The 19,689-nt window shown below is 48.5% G+C and overlaps 1 protein-coding gene across 4 annotated transcripts in view; it reads left to right on the forward strand.

The window, feature by feature from the left end:
* The window catches only part of DZIP1 (DAZ interacting zinc finger protein 1), a 169,441-nt gene that overhangs the window by 125,596 nt on the left and 24,156 nt on the right, over positions 1 to 19,689 (forward strand). For 3 of the 4 annotated variants that reach the window (XM_075336751.1, XM_075336753.1, XM_075336754.1), the window contains exons 10-15: positions 6,804 to 6,866; positions 7,607 to 7,654; positions 8,867 to 9,009; positions 9,115 to 9,313; positions 10,555 to 10,708; positions 12,878 to 12,931. In XM_075336751.1, the coding sequence (XP_075192866.1) occupies positions 6,804 to 6,866; positions 7,607 to 7,654; positions 8,867 to 9,009; positions 9,115 to 9,313; positions 10,555 to 10,708; positions 12,878 to 12,931 (661 nt within the window). The remainder of the gene's footprint in view (positions 1 to 6,803; positions 6,867 to 7,606; positions 7,655 to 8,866; positions 9,010 to 9,114; positions 9,314 to 10,554; positions 10,709 to 12,877; positions 12,932 to 19,689) is intronic. The other variant, XM_075336752.1, reaches the window with a different exon arrangement.

A 19,689-nucleotide genomic window follows, 5' to 3' on the forward strand; every position in this document is an offset into this window, starting at 1 on the left:
AACTGGATGAAATTATTAAGGAAGCTACTGGCGGGAAGAGTACTTCCATGCCACAAACCAAAACCAGGAAACCTGTCCAGGGTAGGAACCAGTCGAGGTTTCGTTCCTTTCGTTCCTCCAACTGGTCGTCCTCTAAGCCCTCGGCCTCGTCCACTAACTCAGCCAAGGACCAAAAATCCAACTGGCGCACAAAGGCGCATCCACAGAAGACCGCAGGAGCTGCTGCCACTAAGGCAGCCTCCTCTTGACTATCTGTCCGCGCCAGCAACGTCCTTAGACGGTGGCAGGCTCTCCCACTTTGGCGACGCGTGGTTTCAACACGTCTCCGATCAGTGGGTGGGGGATGTCATCTCCCACGGCTACAGGATAGAATTCTCTTCCAGCCCGCCAAACAGATTTTTTCTGTCATCTCCCCCCTGTTCCAAGGCCGCCGCCTTCTCTCAGGCCGTGGCATCCTTGCAGGCCAACGGAGTAATTGTACCGGTTCCCGCCCGGGAACGGTTCAGAGGTTTCTACTCAAATCTCTTCCTAGTCCCCAAAAAGGACGGTTCCTTCCGGCCCATCCTGGATCTCAAGCTTCTCAACAATCATGTTCAGGTGCGGCATTTTCGCATGGAATCTCTGCGGTCAGTCATTGCCTCAATGACCCAAGGGGATTTCCTGGCATCCATCGACATCAGAGATGCCTATCTGCATGTGCCAATTGCAGTTTCTCACCAGCGTTGGCTACGTTTTGCAATCGGAGAGGAACATTTCCAATTCGTGGCTCTCCCCTTTGGGTTAGCCACGGCCCCTCGGGTATTCACCAAGGTCATGGCAGCAGTGATTGCGGTTCTGCACCTCCAGGGGTTGGCAGTGATTCCTTACTTGGACGACCTTCTAGTCAAGGCTTCATCCAGCGCAGACTGTCAGCGGAGTGTCTCGCTCACTCTCGCCACTCTAGCCCAATTCGGGTGGCTGGTCAATCTGCCCAAATCCACTCTGACTCCGACCCAGAGGCTCACGTACCTAGGGATGCAATTCGAGACTCTGCCGGCACTTGTGAAGTTGCCCTTGATCAAACAGCAGTCCCTCCAACTGGCGGTGCGCTCTCTGCTGAGGCCCCGCCGTTATTCCATCAGGCACCTGATGCAGGTGCTGGGTCAGATGGTGGCGTCAATGGAGGCTGTTCCCTTTGCCCAGTTCCATCTGCGTCCTCTGCAGCTGGACATTCTCCGCTGTTGGGACAAGCGGCCTTCCTCCTTGCACAGGTTAGTGGCTCTGTCGCCACAGACCAGGAGCTCTCTTCAGTGGTGGCTTCGGCCCCTCTCTCTGTCTCAGGGACGCTCCTACCTGGCTCCGTCCTGGGTGGTCCTCACCACGGATGCCAGTCTATCCGGCTGGGGAGCGGTATGTCTCCACCACCGAGCACAGGGCACTTGGACTCCGTCCGAGTCAGCCCTTTCAATCAATGCGCTGGCAACCAGAGCCGTGCTCCTGGCTCTCCTAGCTTTTCACCACCTATTGGCGGGCAAGCACATCCGAGTCCAGTCAGACAACGCGACAGCAGTTGCCTACATCAATCACCAAGGAGGGACACGCAGCCGCCTGACAATGTTGGAGGTACAACGTATCCTTCAGTGGACGGAGGACTCCAAGTCCACCATATCCGCAGTCCACATCCCAGGCGTGGAAAACTGGGAGGCAGATTATCTCAGCCGTCAAACCGTGGACAGTGGCGAGTGGTCCCTGCATCCGGCAGTGTTTCAGTCAATCTGCCGCAAGTGGGGCACTCCGGACGTGGACCTAATGGCATCCCGTCACAACAACAAGGTTCCGATTTACGTGGCTCGCTCCCACGATCCTCAGGCCTTCGCAGCGGACGCTCTGGTTCAAGACTGGTCCCAGTTTCGTCTGTCCTACGTGTTTCCCCCTCTAGCTCTCTTGCCCAGAGTCCTGCGCAAGATCAGAATGGAGGGCCGTCGGGTCATCCTCATTGCTCCGGACTGGCCCAGGCGAGCTTGGTACCCAGACCTGCTCCATCTGTTCGTAGAGGTGCCGTGGCATCTTCCGGACCGTCCAGACCTTCTCTCACAAGGTCCGTTTTTCCGCCAGAATTCTGCGGCTCTCAGATTGACGGCGTGGCTCTTGAGTCCTGGATCTTGACGGCTTCTGGTATTCCTCCTGAAGTCATTTCCACTATGACTCGGGCCCGGAAGTCTTCCTCGGCCAGAGTCTATCACAGGACTTGGAAAATGTTCCTGTCCTAGTGTCGCTCTTCCGGCCTTTTTCCTTGCCGACCCTTCTATCCTTTCTACAGTCTGGTCTGCAGCTAGGACTGTCCCTCAATTCTCTCAAGGGACAAGTCTCGGCTCTGTCAGTGCTGTTCTAGCGGCGTATCGCCCGGCTGGCTCAGGTCCGCACCTTCATGCAGGGCGCGTCTCACATCATTCCGCCTTACCGGCGGCCCTTGGATCCCTGGGACCTCAATTTGGTCCTCACGGCCTTGCAGAAACCCCCCTTTGAGCCTCTTAGGGAGGTTTCTTTGTTTCATCTTTCACAGAAAGTGGTCTTTCTAGTGGCCATAACTTCCCTCAGGAGAGTCTCTGATTTGGCTGCGCTCTCTTTGGAGTCACCTTTTTTGGTTTTTCATCAAGACAAGGTGGTTCTCCGTCCGACTCCGGACTTTCTCCCTAAGGTGGTTTCTCCTTTCCACCTTAACCAGGACATTACCCTGCCTTCCTTTTGTCCGGCTCCTGTTCATCGCTTTGAAAAAGCGTTGCATACTCTGGATCTGGTGCGGGCGCTCCGGATCTATGTGTCTCGCACCGCTGCTCTTAGGCGGTGCACCTCTCTTTTTGTGCTAACCACAGGTCGGCGTAAGGGCCTCTCTGCTTCTAAGCCGACCTTAGCCCGTTGGATTAGGTCGACCATTTCCGATGCCTACCAGTGTTCTCAGGTGCCTCCCCCGCCGGGGATCAAGGCACACTCGACCAGAGCTGTCGGTGCCTCTTGGGCTTTCAGGCACCAGGCTACGGCTCAGCAAGTCTGTCAGGCTGCCACTTGGACTAGCCTGCATACCTTTTCAAAGCACTACCAAGTGCATGCTCATGCTTCGGCAGATGCGAGCTTGGGCAGACGCATCCTTCAGGCGGCTGTCGCCCATTTGTGAAGTTAGGCTCTGCCTACTTCTCAGTTTTTCTGTTTATTCCCACCCATGGACTGCTTTGAGACGTCCCAATGTCTGGGTCTCCCAGAGGAACGATAAAGAAAAAGAATTTTGTTTACTTACCGTAAATTCTTTTTCTTATAGTTCCGTATTGGGAGACCCAGCACCCTCCCTGTTGCCTGTTGGCAGTTTCTTGTTCCGCGTGTTATCACCGGCTGTTGTTGTAGACAGAGGCTCCGGTTGTTCCGGTTCTTGCTCTATATTTACTTGTGGGTGGCTATTCTCCTTCAGCTTTTGCACTAAACTGGCTAGATCTGGTTCTCCAGGGGGTGTATAGGCTCAGAGGGAGGAGCTACACTTTTTAGTGTAGTACTTTGTGTGTCCTCCGGAGGCAGAAGCTATACACCCCATTGTCTGGGACCGCGCTTTCCCCCTCGGCCTGCTTCTTTCTGCGCAAGCGCGCTGCTGCTGACCTCACTTCGCCTCCTTCCCATCTTGCCCCGAGGCAGGAAATAGATGGGAAGAGCGCGGAGCAGTGACTACACCGAAAGCGCGGTCCCGCGATTATGGGCGGTTGCTTAGGAATAAACATCACAGCACCGCCCATAATCTTAACCCTGCGTGCACGTCACCAGCGGTGACGCTGGGCACAGTGCTCATCCCCGAGAGATGGGCACTGGGCATGCGCGGGGATGGCTGGAGCAGTGGGCGGCGTCCAGAAGTATTGAAATCAGCGATGGGGGCGGCATACAGGACCAGGGGGCAGAATAACGGCCATCAGGCAGCCCGCCCCCGTGACGGATTTACAGAATCAGAAGCCAAAAAGGTACAACTTTATAAACACTTTTTTTCGGTCAGAAAGTGGGCACAATCATAACAGGGACCTTTATAGAATGCAGCCCAGGAGCTGCAGAGGGGGAATCTGTTAGGTTTTAGGGGACATTTCTGCTGACAGGTTCCCTTTAAGAGAAGTTGGATGCTTGGACGGGCTCGACTCTTGTAGCAAGTATAATATAATTCAACGGGGAACTCAAGCATCTTTCCAGAAAATTTCCCAGAAAAATGCTCGATTTCCCCATTGACTTCCATTATACTCGGGTGCTCGAGTCACGCCTATACAAGCATCCATCTGCTCTTAATGAGTACCCAGCACCCAAGCATAGTAGTGCTCGCTCATCATTATTTAATATACATTCCTTCTACATGTACCCCTTTCCGACATAGGACTTACAGACGTCTTGTGTGGAGTCACCATCTTTCTCAGTTTCTGTGCTTGGATCGTTATCAGCTGATAAGGGCTATGATACACCACCGAGATCTGCCTCTAACAATAGCGAGTGGACTTGAGCCAAGCTCCACCTGCTGCTGTTGCTACTTAAATGCCAATGTCAAACTCTGATAGTGGCATTTAAAGAGCCAAGACCATGGGGCGCACTGTTTCATGTGCCAGTTGGTCCCCCTGCAGAGCGATCATGGGGCACTCATGGTTAGTATGACAGCTAGGACAGTGCTCCTATGAAAGCCAGAACTGTAGAAAAAGACATGGACCTCACATGGCTGGGCTTCTTAGGGGACTATGATTTTTACTATATACTGCGATGTTGCAGTATATAGGACGATCGCATGGGTCAGATCCCCAAGGGAATTAACAAATAAAGTTAAAAAAAGTTATTAAAAATATAAATAAATAAGAAAGTGCATATATGTGGTATTAATGAGTCAGTCGGATCTATCAAACTATATAATTTATTACCCTAGTCTATCAAAGCTGTAATGTGAAAAATAATTGAAACAACAGAATTCTGTTTTATTTTTTTGGTCACTGCATCCTGGCGACAAAATTCAAAAAACAATCTACCCCAAATAGTATCAATAAAAACATCAGATGGCCATGCAAAAATCAAGCCCTCAAACAGCTACATCGACCTAAAAATTAAAAAGTAGCGGATCTTGGAAAATGCTGGCATAGGCAAAAAAAAATTATTTTTTTTTAATTTACAATTTTCAGAATTTTTCTTACCGCTTTAAAAGAAAAAAACTATACAAGTTTTGCATTGGTGTAATCATACTGATTTGGAGAATCATTCACAAGTCATTTTCACCATTTAATGAATAACATAGAAATGAAAAACAATTTACGAAATTGTGTGTGTGTGTGTGTGTGTGTTTTGTTTCTTTTCTCCATTTTCCAATATTGTTTGGTAAAATGAATGGTTGCACTCAAAGCTATAACTCATTGTGCAAAAAAAAAGCTCTGATACAGCTATAAAAATAAAAACATATGGCTATTGTTAAAAACAAAAGTGCAAAAGCTGATAATCACCATGATGGGAAAGGGTCAAACATTTCTGACACCTCCACAAGTTATGGCATTAATGTCTGATGCAGGTTCAACAGACACTTCACACCCTAGGGTGTATGGGAGGATATGGGTGTGTGGAGGGGGTTCAGGAGGTTCTTTTTTATACACACATTGATTTCTGTGGGTGTCCACGCTAGTTTCAATTAGATATATCATGTTTCCCCGAAAATAAGCCTTAGCAGGAATTTTCGGCGTAAGGCTTAAATATAAGCACTACACCGAAAATAAGCCCTAGTTGTGGTTCCGTAATGAAGTGTCCATGCAGCTAAAAAAATTAAAGATACTGCAAAACACTTCATTACAGAAAGCAGACCCCCCCAAAAGTGAGAAGACAGAAGACCCTGCAATCATTCTCACCAGACGTCGAATGTGAGGACCCACAGTGGAACACATCAAGGACCCGTGGTGGAACACACATCAGGTTGCACACCCATACACATCAGGTTTCACACCCACACACATCAGATCGCACAATCACGCATCAGATCGCACACTCACATCAGATTGCACACTCAAAGACATCAGATTGCACACACACACACACACACACACACACACACACACACACATCAGATTGCACACACACACACACACACACACACATACACACACACACACACACATCAGATTACACACACACACACACACACATCAGATTGCACACACACACATCAGATTGCACACACACACACATCAGATTGCACACACACACGTCAGATCGCACACCCACACACATCAGATCGCACACACAATCACATATCAGATCTCATACATCTGATATATGTGAGTGTTGGCTAGAAGCAGGGGAGGACCGCATGGGGCATACCTGCTGGGAGTGCCGACTGAAGATCACAGGAGGAAACACAGACGCCTTGGGTCTGGTAAGTATGATCCTCCTGGGACGGGGGGGGGGTCTGCTTTTTTTTGGGAGGGGATGGGGGGGGTAAACTTTCCCCCCAACCATGGTTCTCTGTGACTAAGCCCTACCCCCAAAATAGGCCCTAGTACATTTTTCATGGGGGGGGGGAATAATAGAAGACAGTGTCTTATTTTCAGGGAAACACAGTATATATTATACAAAATGCTGAAGTATTGCAGTATATAACACAAGCAATCAAACCATTGTAGGTGAAGATCCCCTAGTGGGAGTGAAAAGTAATTTAAAAAAAAAGTAAAAGTTTAAAAAAACTTGTTTTTTTTTCCTTTTCACCTTTCAAAAAGGAGGAATTAATATATACCGCACCGCACCTCATAGGAGTAAACTCAATGTTTTTGTTTTCTTTCCTGTTTCAGCTCCAAAACTTGTCCCTTTGATCCAAAATTTAGAACCAAAACTAAGTGCGTCGGTAACAAGAGGTAAGATAATATTAGCATCCGACATGTGTATTCTGGTAAGAAGTACAAAGTCATGTTCACATCACAGTGATAACGTACAGATGTGGCATTCACCAAATGAACGTTCCTTACTCCACGAATATTGATTTTATAAAAAAATGTAGACTGTTCAGGAGAAGGTTCTATTGTAATACCAAGGAGATTTAAATTGTGGGGTGTCCTGAGCTTTTGGCCATGCCTAGGGGCACCACAGCCCCCTCAATTGCATAGAAAATCGCTTTTGTTCTGCAACTAAACCACTAAACGTTATACAGCTTGAATGATTTTTAGAGGGGCTAAGCCCCCTACATATATGTATAAATGGTTTTAGGGGTTTTATTTTGGTTTATAAATGTGAAGATCCATTTTCTACTGAATGTGCTTAGATTCAGCTGTCACTATTCAATGGGAAGCAAGAACATATTGTGGATCTTGGGGAATGTTGGAGAAAATATTATTGGAAGAAGAGCAGTAATTGCCATGTAGGTTTCCAGATGGGCAGAGTCGGCCATGAAGAGTAAAAATCCTACTGTGTCACCCTATTCACAATCCAGCTATATATACTGGTAGCAGTATTAATTAAGCTTTAGTTGCATTGCTACATTAGTTTACCATAGCAGTGTATGAAATCAGCCAGAGATAGTGTGTATATAGGGGCCATTTATTGTGCACTATAGTACACTATAGTATGTGTTCTGATTTTCACATATGCTCCATGTCAGAGCAGGCACATATTCTGGAGCCTATTCTGGAGCTTTCTGAGGAGAGAGGTAAACCTGTTGGTATAAAAGCATGGTGTGTTCTGCGTCTTGTTAGATTTCTTTTGCATGTTGTCATTGTCCTGTTTGGTACCTATAAAGTTAAGTGTGAGTGACTGATATTGATGACCTATGTGTGCACCGGTGGTGTTCACATTTCCGGTGTATTTTCCTCTGTGCGCTCACTAATCGGCTGTATGTGGAGCTAGACCAGCATGGCTCTGTATTCGGTGTAGTCACTGTATGAATAGGATAGCCACTAGATGGTTCATGAAGCTTTTCTTTTTCTGCTCCATTCACTGCTTACATTCCACCGTCGCTGGAGCTAATAACAGCTGATCATGGAAGGTGCTCAGTGTCGGAAGCACACCGATCTGATATTGATAACCTATCATGGGAATAGATGATCAGTATCACAGTCCTGGGCAACCCCTTTAAACAGAACAGGTTTCCCTGATTCAAGCTCTCAAAACCACAGGCAGCATGAGCCACACCCAGCACGAATGTATGATTGCACCCAGGTTTTTCTATTTCTGAAACGATCTGGCATTTCAGAGAAAATATATTTGCTCAGCCAAGGGCAGAGCCAGACTTGCTTTTTGCCTATGGTCCCTGGTTGGTTCAGCTCACTACAGGTGATTGATAGGTCTATCCTGTACGGAGAGACCTGTTAATGCACTAAATGGGTGCTAGGAGAAGCAGGCCGGAGCAAAACCAGACTAGTCTCGTCTATGGCTATAGTCAGATCTTAAAGTTTATTTTATAGGACGTGCAAGAGAGTTTCAGTGAAAAATATACTTGGCTGCAATCATGTAATCAGGCTCTGATTCATGCTGCCTACGGTCTAGGCGGCATAAACCAGGTGTCAGGTTTCCACCTGATTCCGAAAAATCCAAGTTAATATTCACATGCATGGCCTGTAGGTGGCCGGAACGATTTGCATCTCCACCCAATTGGATATACGGTTATACTTTGTTCTTCAATTGTAATCACCTTGGTGGGATTATTAGACATTGTCCTTACTTGTGTAGATATCGCATGGGTTGAATCACCATTGGTTTTTGTGGCTATGCATGAATGTGTTTCGTAAAGACTTTTGTTTCTAGACAAAAGGTACAAAAATTCTTGTCAATTAATTGTTAAATTGGGTCCTGCCTACTACATTTTAAAAAAGAAAAGTTAGCACAAAGCAGATTGTCATCCAGAGTTCTCCTTTAATTGCAGACTTGGACAGTGAAGAAGCACCAAGCACTAGCAAACAGCAGCTGATAATTGCTCTGAAGAAGAACCCCTCTTTAACCAGAGAGCTGCGCAAAGTCCTGGAGCAGGGGCTGCTGGAGAAATTAGAGTCCTTGGGAATTAAACCGGTAAATGAATGCTGGTTTTCACATAACAGCTGATGTCTTGTAGAACGAACACATTATTTTAAATAGTTATTTTAAATTATGACTGAAGCCCTCTGTCGTTTGCAGGGTGTGCGGGGAATCCCAAGTGAGCATTTTAATAGAATTTTTGACTCCGTGGAAACTTTCAGAGAAGAAAAAGAGAAATTAATACCAGAAATTCCACAATTCCGGCAAAGTCTTATCAAACTTGTAAACCAAAAGGTGGAAGAACGAGCATCAACAACATCTTTGAAAGTTAACCCCAGCTCTCTGGTCTTTACTGATGGTAAGTCATACCCAGTACCAGGGGTGTACACTCACATATCCCATCTAATGTACAGGGTCATAATATCTCTGGCCTGGAATCCTTGGCATGTCTACGAATTGCCTTTATACAGTTCTCACAAAAAAAGTTAGGGATATGTCACTCCCAAAAAAGTTAGGGATATGTCACTGTCTCAATAATTTGCCATGTGGCCTTGAGCATTAATTACAGCTTTACCACGACGTCTCATAATATTCACAAGTCGAATTATTGTCTGCTGAGGCATGGCGGATACATAGTGCTCTCCTTGACGTCTCCAACATCGGTGGCGGCAATAATTTCTGCTGAGAGTGAATCGACTTTCGTCAGTGAAGACAACTGAGGCCCACAGCTCCGTCATCCAGCAAGATGATGATGCCCGTGTTTGGTGGTGTGGTCCAGTACCTTGCAGGTCGTCTAGTATGCAGACCACATGGTAATGGTTTCAAATGACACTTGTGTGCTTCTCACCTCCCTTAAATGTGCTTGGACTTGTGTGGTATCCATCATCCGGTTCCGAAGGGCATTGCTCACAATGAAGGTGTCATCAGTGTGGGATGTGGCCAATGGACGTCCACTTCTATACCTTACTGTGACTTTTCCAGTATCTCTGTAGCAAACTGCTGATGACACTCTAAGCTCAGTGGCCACTTCTGTTTGAGAACATCCTGCTTGAAGCCTCACAATGGCAAGGTACTGTTGACCAGTTGTTAGGTGTCATTGTAGTCTCCTGATGTCAAAATGTGAACAGCATGATGAGGAGGACTATACCAATTCTAATTGAACTACAAAATATATTGGGTGATTCACGGATCAAACACCTGTTGTGAATTTTGTAATTAAGCTCCTTGTTATGGAATAGCAAATTGTGTAAAAAGTGCTGGAAAATTGAATAGTTGGATATGAGCATTCAAAAGTTTAGAGAACGTCACATTACGTTTACCTGAAAAGGTTAAAGTGCATTTTAGGATCATCCTGAAATTTCAGCGAAAAGGCAAGTATCCCTAATTTTTTGTGAGTAGTGTATATACACAATTTTATTTAGAAATGCTTCCCGTCACCAAACACTCTCATCCTTTGTTGCTTGCATCACAGAGACTGCTGTAAGAGGCAGCCTTCATTCTGGTAATGGTTCCATCTGCATAATGATTACAGTAATTGTCTTTCTGTATTCTTGCTATAAGCTTTCCCTGTAATATTTAACTTTTTTTTTTTTTTTTCAGTTTTTTCCACATTTAAGTCATCTACTTTAGGAACTGCTTCCTCTTCTTCATTACCTAGACCGGTGAGATCCAGAAAATCAATACTGAAGTCTTCACAGGAAGAATTACATGCTGAAACAGGATATCCCATCCCTGTAGTTAGTTCCACCCCAAAGTAAGATATTAAACAGATAAATGTTCAGTCTTGTTCAATTTATAGGACAACTTTTAGAATATTTGAAAAATTAGTTCCCGGGCCTAGGTGGCTCATTCTTTCAGGAAACCAGGAAGCTAGCATGTTTTATATGTAGTTCATGTGTTTTACTGTCATTCATTTGGGAGTTTCTTTAGCTGGCACCACATTTTTAAGGAATCTACACATGGTTTTTGGAGCTTGCAGAGCCTCTAGTTGTGGAAAGAAATTCTTCAATATTCTTGTACTTAAAGAGGTTATGTACCTGGACAATCCCTATCCATATGTGTTAATAAAGACATACACATTCTCTTATTATTGAGGCATAAATTGAATTTAAAGAGGTTTTCCATTACCTGGACAACTCCTTTTTTAATAAATTTGTCCCCACTATAAAATAAAACTGTAACATTTGCGTTGGGATCTGCTGTGGCCGCAAGGAGGCGCAGTGCCTTTGTTGCTGGTGATGCTTAAAAGCATCAATCCTATATTATTCCCGGGATTTGCGCTTCTGACCAGTCCTGAAGTTATGCGGTTAAACCTCTTAGTTTGGGTTTCTATCTGCGGTCAGCACTAGGTGGGCTGTACAAATATAAACCCCTGAGAGCCAGTTCTCACTTTCAGTCAGTATTTGTGCTTCCTGGCTTTACCTGTGGTCTGTGCATCTGGTGGTTCATTCTGGTTTATCCTTTTCCCTATCTTTGGCTAGTTTATTGACCTTTCTCCTTCCTGGCAATATTTTACCTTTCTGTACCTCCTGGATCTGACCCTGCTTCTTGCCTATCCTCCTTGCCAGCTTGCGCCACTAAATAGCAGCTAACTCTGGGGGCCTTCCCCCAACGACCCCTGTGTAAGTCCAGATCACTGTACAGAGGTTAAAGGGTGAAGGCCACAGCAACCTCCAGGTTCTGGGAAATAGAGTAGCTTCTGCTGAGCCTCTTTGTGGCTGCCTTTTTGGAGCTACTAAGTGACTACAAACAATGCTCGCATGACAAAAAAATAACATTTAAGGTGGCTTTACACACTGCAACATCGCAAACAACATCTCTGTAACGTCACCGGTTTTGTGACGTAATAGCGACCTCCCCAGCGACATTGCAGTGTGTGAAACACATCAGCGACCTGGCCCCTGCTGTGAAGTTGCTGATCGCTACAAATCGTTCAGGACCATTCTTTGGTCCTTTGTTTCCCGCTGTGCAGCATGCATCGCTAGAAAGTTTCAGTGTGTAAAGGGGCCTTTACAGCGACTTTGTTAGCGACTTCCCTTTCAAAAAGCTGCTTTACAACGTCCCCAATGACTAGCTAGGTCGTTCTGCAGGTCCGGATCGCTGTTGCGTCGTTGGCCAGGTTTGCCTGTTTGACAGCTCACCAGTGACTCACCAGAGACTTTGTAGCGATCCCGGGCAGGTTGGGATCGCTGGTGGGATCTCTGAAAGTCTCAGTGTGTAAAGGGGCCTTTAGTCACCTCACAGACCAGAGCTATTCCAGATTTACCGGCACTGGGACTTTCAGGGCTCCCGTAACATTGTAATGCTACATGAGCCCTGCAGCCAATCAGCGACCACTATTGGGCTGCTGAGTTTTTAGTTCCTTTAGATAAACCTCGGACAAGTAGAAGATGTGAGGGCGCAGCAGCCTCATAGATGGCTCACGTGGCATGCGAATGTCATTGGAGACTTTGAGCCAACAAAGCTGGAACAGCGCTGGTGCAAGACTTGAGTATAGTTTATTTTTATTTTGCAAGGGGACATCTTCATTTATAAAGCGGTTGTCCATGTGGTGGAAAACCCCTTTAATATAATGGTCACCATGTAAAAGTACACTTTGTGACCGTCACCACTGATTCCTGTAGTTATTGGTAAATGCATTGAGGGTTTTCTCAACCGACTGAGGCACTTTTGTAGTAGCTGTCAGTAAGGTCTATTCTGAATAAGTGATGCCGTATGCTATATAAATTATACATTAGGTCAGTGCCAGAATCTGTAAGCCTGTGATACTGCTAGTGACGTGTTCTCAGTCTGTACAATGACTAGCATTTTTACTAAATGACAATAAATTGCATCGACCTGACCTCAGAGCTGCATTCACAACATGTGCAACTGTTTGCGGAGCATTACTTAATAAAGTTTAATGTCTTTTATCTTTTTCAAGAATTAAGCTTGTATCCTCAAAGGAAGCGATTGTGAAAAAGCCATCAAGTATTACGTAAGTATTTTTTAGTTGTGTATATACTACTTTCATTCATATTTGGTATGTCGGATAAACCAGTCACAAGATGCTGCTGAAAATATGTATACTTCATACCGTTTTCATAGGAGCCTATGGGACATAGGGTAAATACAGCCATTGGGCTGATTTCACACACAGTTTTGTGGGGGGGGCAGCGCAATTTTTGTGGCAGTTTTATCAGTGTTATAACTAAAGCTCAAGGTGCATTGGAGCAGGAATGAGAAGCTGAAGTCTTTTCTGTATAGTTATTTCACTTCTGCGCTGCTCTGTCAATTGGGCGTCAGCGTTGTCATCAGTAGTGACCCCCCTCCCCCAGTCGACATCAAAGTGGAAGAGAAGAAACTGCTCAACTTTGAAGCCACAGGGAATAGAATCACTGCCGGGATCGGTCTGTGACCGCTCTGAGCTGACAGATTGTTGCATGGAAGAACAGGCAGGTAGTTGCCAACTAACTTCCAAAAGTGCTTAGGCTCATACAAAAGAAATGCCCCAGATAACCCCTTTACATATCATGTGACACATGTTGAACTAGAGCAAAAACAACTGTATATGAAATATATACACGGCTGGTATCATTAACACAAGCACAGGGTTCCATGGTCAAACAGGGAAGTTTATTAAAACTGCATAAACTTCTGGCTAAAAAAATGACAATCAAACACAGCCTTTCAAAATATCAGTCCACGTCCAGGTATATGTAGACTCAACCGTAAATATCCAGCAGATAAGTGTCCAACAGATAAACGTCCAGCTCACACTGCAGGATCATAAGTGTCTCTTAATCAGTAATAATAATAAGTTTCTCTTAATCAGAAGGTCAGGCTCCACATTATAGCCAGTATGCTCCACATTTGCTGGCTTCTTTCCAGTTCCAAGACTGCTCTGACTGTGGACCAACTGTCCAACATTAAACTTATGTTTCTTTGTCGCTCCATTGGGAGACCCAGACAATTGGGTGTATAGCTTCTGCCTCTGGAGGCCACACAAAGTATTACACTGACCACGGGCTCCTCAGTTTTATGCTTTGTGTGGAAGGAGGCACACATCCACTCATGCATTCTCATAACATAGTTATGTCGGATGGAAGAAAAGAGGACCCCGATGGGGCCCCCGGCATGTTCCCTTCTCACCCCACTATGTCGGCGGTGCTGTTAAGGTTGAGGTACCCATTGTGGGTACAGAGGCTGGAGCCACATGCCGTCTCCTTCACCATCCCTTATGCGGCTCTGGGAGAAGTGGGATCCTGAGCGGTCATCCATTTGCTGGGACCGTGCTCCATACGCAGCCCCTGGTGGAACCTGTCGGACCGGAGCCTCTTTCAACCCCAGGGACCGGGCCCTGCAACGTGAAGGTACTCTGTGTCCCCATGGGGGGGGACTGTACAGGGAGGGTCGCACCTTCTTCCCGGAAGCCGCGGTAGTTCAATCCGTTGTCTTTTCAGCGGACTTCCGCGCCGACCGTGCCTGCTTGTCGGGCGCGGTCTCAAATTTAGTCCCCGGCTTCGCCGCGGCCTAGTTGTGAAAAATCCCGCCCCCGGGCCTGCCTGTCAGGGGGAAGGGCGGGATTACCGACATGACGTCGGATGTGAGGGCTGGAGCATCTTGCATGTCTCCCTCCCCCCTCATTGACCACTGTGGGGACCCCAGATTCCCGCTCTTTCCTGGCGCCGCCCTCGGCCCCACTCCTCCCCTGAGAGCGCCGGCGGCCATTTTTGGCATTCTGCCGGTGGATGCTTCTCAGTGACAAAGCTCTGCAGCTCCGGGGGATCCAGGACAGGGAATCTGGAGGACACACTCCGCTCGTTAGCGGTCGGTAAGCCACACCGGTCACCCGGTGCTGGTCCCCCTAGGGTGCCGGAATAGATACATACATATATATAATAGATATATATATATCGGTTCGAACAGGCTGTATACCCTTTTCCCATATACCCTCAGTGGTCACTCTCCTAAGAGACAACAGCATGTCGTCCACAAGGAGCAAAGCTACTAAGGCACAGATTTTTTTCGCAGCCTGTACCTCTTGTGGGGCTATGTTGCCTGCGGGGTCCACCTACCCTCACTGTGATCAATGCTCAACTCCTGCCACGCTTGCTCAGCTGGAGCCTAGGGCACTTGTGGGCCCCTCGGCTCATGTAGATCCCCCTGCTCCCCCTGAGCAGGCTGCAGGGACAGAGTCACCGGCCTTGGCCTCTTTCGCTGAGAAACTCTCTCAGTCATTTTCTCAATCCATTGCACAGTCTATGGACAAATGGTCATCTAAGATCCTTGAGGCATTGCAGTCCAGACCGGGCCCTTCACAGGCTCCGGCCCCTGTTAGCTTGTCTCCTCCAGGCCCTTCTCGGTCCGCGCCGCAGCGCGCTCCAAGGTTAGCCCCTAGGTCCCAGGTGGAGGACTCCTGCCCGGACCGCAGTCCCAGACCGGCTAAGCGGCCTCGCTGGGACTCTTCCCCGGCTTCCTCACGCTGCTCTGGATCTCAGCTTGAGGACTCTCAGGAAGACGAGGCGGACGTGGGAGCTCAGGGCTCTGACCCTGACTTCGCCCTTAACCTTGATACACCTGAGGGGGACGCATTAGTTAATAATCTTATCTCGTCCATCAACCAGGTGTTGGATCTCTCACCCCCGCCTCCTCCTGTAGAAGAGTCGGCTTCTCAGCAGGAGAAACACCAATTTCGTTTCCCCAAACGTACTCACAATACGTTTTTTGATCACTCTAACTTCAGGGACGCTGTCCAGAAGCCCAGAGCGGTCCCGGACAAGCGCTTTGCTAAACAGCACACTGACACTCGTTATCCCTTTCCACCTGAAGTCGTTAAGGGCTGGGCACACTCTCCCAAGGTGGATCCTCCAGTCTCTAGATTGGCTGCTAGGTCCGTTGTGTCTGTTGCCGATGGCTCATCCCTGAAGGATGCCACTGACAGACAGATAGAGCTCTTGGTGAAGTCTATCTATGAGGCCACGGGCGCGTCTTTTGCCCCGGCCTTTGCGGCTGTGTGGGCTCTCCAAGCAATCTCGGCTTGTCTGACTGAGATTAATGCTGTCACACGGAATTCTGCTCCGCATGTTTCTTCCTTGACCTCTCAGGCATCAGCTTTTTCGTCCTACGCTATGAACGCCGTCCTGGACTCCACTAGCCGTACGGCTGTAGCATCTGCTAACTCCGTGGCAGTCCGCAGGGCCATGTGACTGCGCGAATGGAAAGCAGACTCTGCTTCCAAAAGGTTCTTAACTGGTTTGCCTTTTTCTGGCGACCGTTTATTTGGCGAACGATTGGATGAGATTATTAAGGAATCCTTGGGTAAGGACTCCTCCTTACCCCAATCCAAACCTAAGAGACCTCAGCAGAGAAAAATCCAATCGAGGTTTCGGTCCTTTCGTCCCTCCGCCAAGCCCCAATCCTCTTCGTCCAACCGGCCGGAGAAAGGCCAGAGGAACTCCTATGCGTGGCGGTCCAAGTCACGCCCCCAAAAGGCCGCAGGAGGCACTGCCTCCAAGACGGCCTCCTCATGACTCTCGGCCTCATCTAGCCACATCCTCGGTCGGTGGCAGGCTCTCCCGCTTTGGTGACGCCTGGTGGCCACATGTTCAAGACCGATGGGTGAGAGACATTTTGTCTCATGGTTACAGGATAGAGTTCAGCTCCTGACCTACGGCTCGTTTCTTCAGAACCTCCCCACCCCCCGCACAGGCCGACGCACTTTTTCAGGCAGTGGACTCTCTAAAGATCGAAGGAGTTGTGATTCCCGTTCCCCTTCAGGAACGTTGTCGCGGATTTTACTCCAACTTGTTCGTGGTGCCAAAAAAGGACGGGTCATTCCGTCCCGTTCTGGACCTCAAGTTACTCAACAGACATGTGAGAACCAGACGGTTTCGGATGGAATCTCTCCGCTCGGTCATCGCCTCGATGTCACAAGGAGAGTTCCTAGCATCGATCGACATCAAGGATGCTTATCTCCATGTGCCGATCGCACCCGAACATCAACGTTTCCTGCGTTTTGCCATCGGGGACGAACACCTCCAGTTCGTGGCATTGCCTTTCGGCCTGGCGACAGCCCCACGGATTTTCACCAAAGTCATGGCATCTGTCGTGGCGGTCCTGCACTCTCAGGGCCACTCGGTGATCCCCTACTTAGACGATCTCCTAGTCAGGGCCCCTTCTCGGGTGACGTGTCAACAAAGGCTTACCGTCACTCGGGCGACTCTCCAGCAGTTTGGGTGGATCATCAATTTTCCGAAATCCAAGTTGACACCGACCCAATCACTGACTTACCTCGGGATGGAGTTTCATACCCAGCCAGCGTTAGTCAAGCTACCGCGGGACAAACAGCTTTCTCTGCAGGCGGGGGTGCAATCTCTTCTTCGGAGTCAGTCACACCCATTAAGGCTCCTCATGCACTTCCTGGGGAAGATGGTTGCAGCTATGGAGGCAGTGCCGTTCGCGCAATTCCATCTACGACCACTCCAATGGGACATTCTTCGCAAATGGGACAAGAGTGTGGCTTCCCTCGACAAGGACATCTCTCTTTCCCTTGCAACCAAAACATCACTTCAGTGGTGGCTCCTACCCACGTCTCTGTCTCAGGGAAAATCCTTTCTACCTCCAACCTGGGCCGTGGTCACCACGGACGCGAGCCTGTCAGGTTGGGGAGCGGTTTTTCTCCACCACAGGGCTCAAGGAACCTGGACTCAGATAGAATCGTCCCTTCAGATCAATCTCCTGGAGATAAGGGCAGTTTATCTAGCCCTATTGGCTTTCCATCGGTGGCTGGAGGGCAGGCAGATCCGAATTTAGTCGGACAACGCCACTGCCGTCGCCTACATCAACCACCAAGGCGGCACTCGCAGTCGTCAAGCCTTCCAGGAAGTCCGGCGGATTCTGCAGTGGGTGGAAGACACAGGCTTCACCATCTCCGCAGTTCACATCCCGGGCGTAGAAAACTGGGAAGCAGATTTTCTCAGTCGTCAGGGCATGGACGCGGGGGAATGGTCTCTACACCCAGACGTGTTTCGAGAGATCTGTCGCCGCTGGGGAACGCCGGATGTAGATCTCATGGCGTCACGACACAACAACAAGGTCCCGGCCTTCATGGCACGGTCTCAGGATCACAGAGCTCTGGCAGCGGACGCTTTAGTCCAGGATTGGTCGCAGTTTCGACTGCCTTATGTGTTTCACCCTCTGGCGATGCTGCCCAGGGTACTTCGCAAGATCAGGTCCGACTGCCGTCGCGCCATTCTCGTCGCTCCAGACTGGCCGAGGCGGTCGTGGTATCCGGATCTGTGGCATCTCACGGTGGGTCAACCATGGACACTTCCAGACCGCCCAGACTTGCTGTCACAAGACCCGTTTTTCCATCTGAATTCTGTGGCCCTCAACCTGACTGTGTGGCCATTGAGTCCTGGCTCCTAGCGTCTTCAGGGTTATCTCAGGATGTCATTGCCACCATGAGACAAGCCAGGAAGCCAACGTCCGCCAAGATCTATTACAGGTCTTGGCAAATCTTGCTATCCTGGTGCGCGGATAACGGTTTTCCTCCATGGCCGTTTGCCTTACCCACATTCCTTTCATTCCTTCAATCTGGAATGGACAAGGGTTTGTCCCTCGGCTCTCTCAAGGGCCAAGTATCGGCGCTTTTCGTGTTTTTTCAAAAGTGTCTAGCCAGGCTTCCGCAGGTCCGCACGTTCCTGCAGGGGGTCTGCCACATGGTCCCACCTTACAAACGTCCGTTGGAACCTTGTGATCTTAACAGGGTTCTGACGGCTCTTCAAAAGCCGCCTTTTGAGCCGCTGCGGGATATCTCTCCCGTCTTTCGCAGAAGGTGGCCTTCCTGGTGGCAGTCACATCACTTCGTAGAGTGTCTGAGCTTGCAGCGCTGTCATGCAAAGCCCCCTTCCTGGTTTTCCACCAGGATAAGGTGGTTCTGCGTCCTGTCCCGGAATTTCTCCCTAAGGTGGTATCCCCTTTTCATCTAAATCAGGATATCTCCTTGCCTTCCTTTTGCCCTAATCCAATTCACCAGTGTGAAAAGGATTTGCACTCTTTGGATCTAGTGAGAGCACTCCGGTTCTACGTGTCTCGCACCGCGCCCCTGCGCCGTTCAGATGCGCTCTTTGTCCTTGTCGCTGGCCAGCGTAAGGGCTCTCAGGCCTCCAAGTCAACCTTGGCTCGGTGGATCAAGGAACCGATTCTCGAGGCCTACCGTTCTTCTGGGCTTCCGCTCCCTTCAGGGCTGAAAGCCCATTCTACCAGAGCCGTAGGTGCGTCCTGGGCATTGCGGCACCGGGCGACGGCTCAGCAGGTGTGTCAGGCAGCTACGTGGTCTAGTCTGCACACTTTCACGAAGCACTATCAAGTGCATGCCTATGCTTCGGCAGACGCCAGTCTAGGTAGGCGAGTCCTTCAGGCGGCGGTTGCCCACCTGTAAGAGGGGGCCGTTTTCGGCTCTTTTTATTGAGGTATTCTTTTACCCACCCAGGGACTGCTCTTGGACGTCCCAATTGTCTTGGTCTCCCAATGGAGCGACAAAGAAAAAGGGAATTTTGTTTACTTACCGTAAATTCCTTTTCTTCTAGCTCCTATTGGGAGACCCAGCACCCACCCCTGTGCCCTTTGGGCTGGTTGTTCTTTTGTGTACACATGTTGTTGATGTTGAATTGTTCTTTTGGTTCATGGTCTTCAGTTCTCCGAACATCCTTCGGATTGAATTTACCCTAGACCAATTTATAAGTTTTCTCC

Source organism: Anomaloglossus baeobatrachus, chromosome 2, assembly GCF_048569485.1.
Source record: "Anomaloglossus baeobatrachus isolate aAnoBae1 chromosome 2, aAnoBae1.hap1, whole genome shotgun sequence".
Classification (NCBI taxonomy): Eukaryota; Metazoa; Chordata; class Amphibia; order Anura; family Aromobatidae; genus Anomaloglossus; species Anomaloglossus baeobatrachus.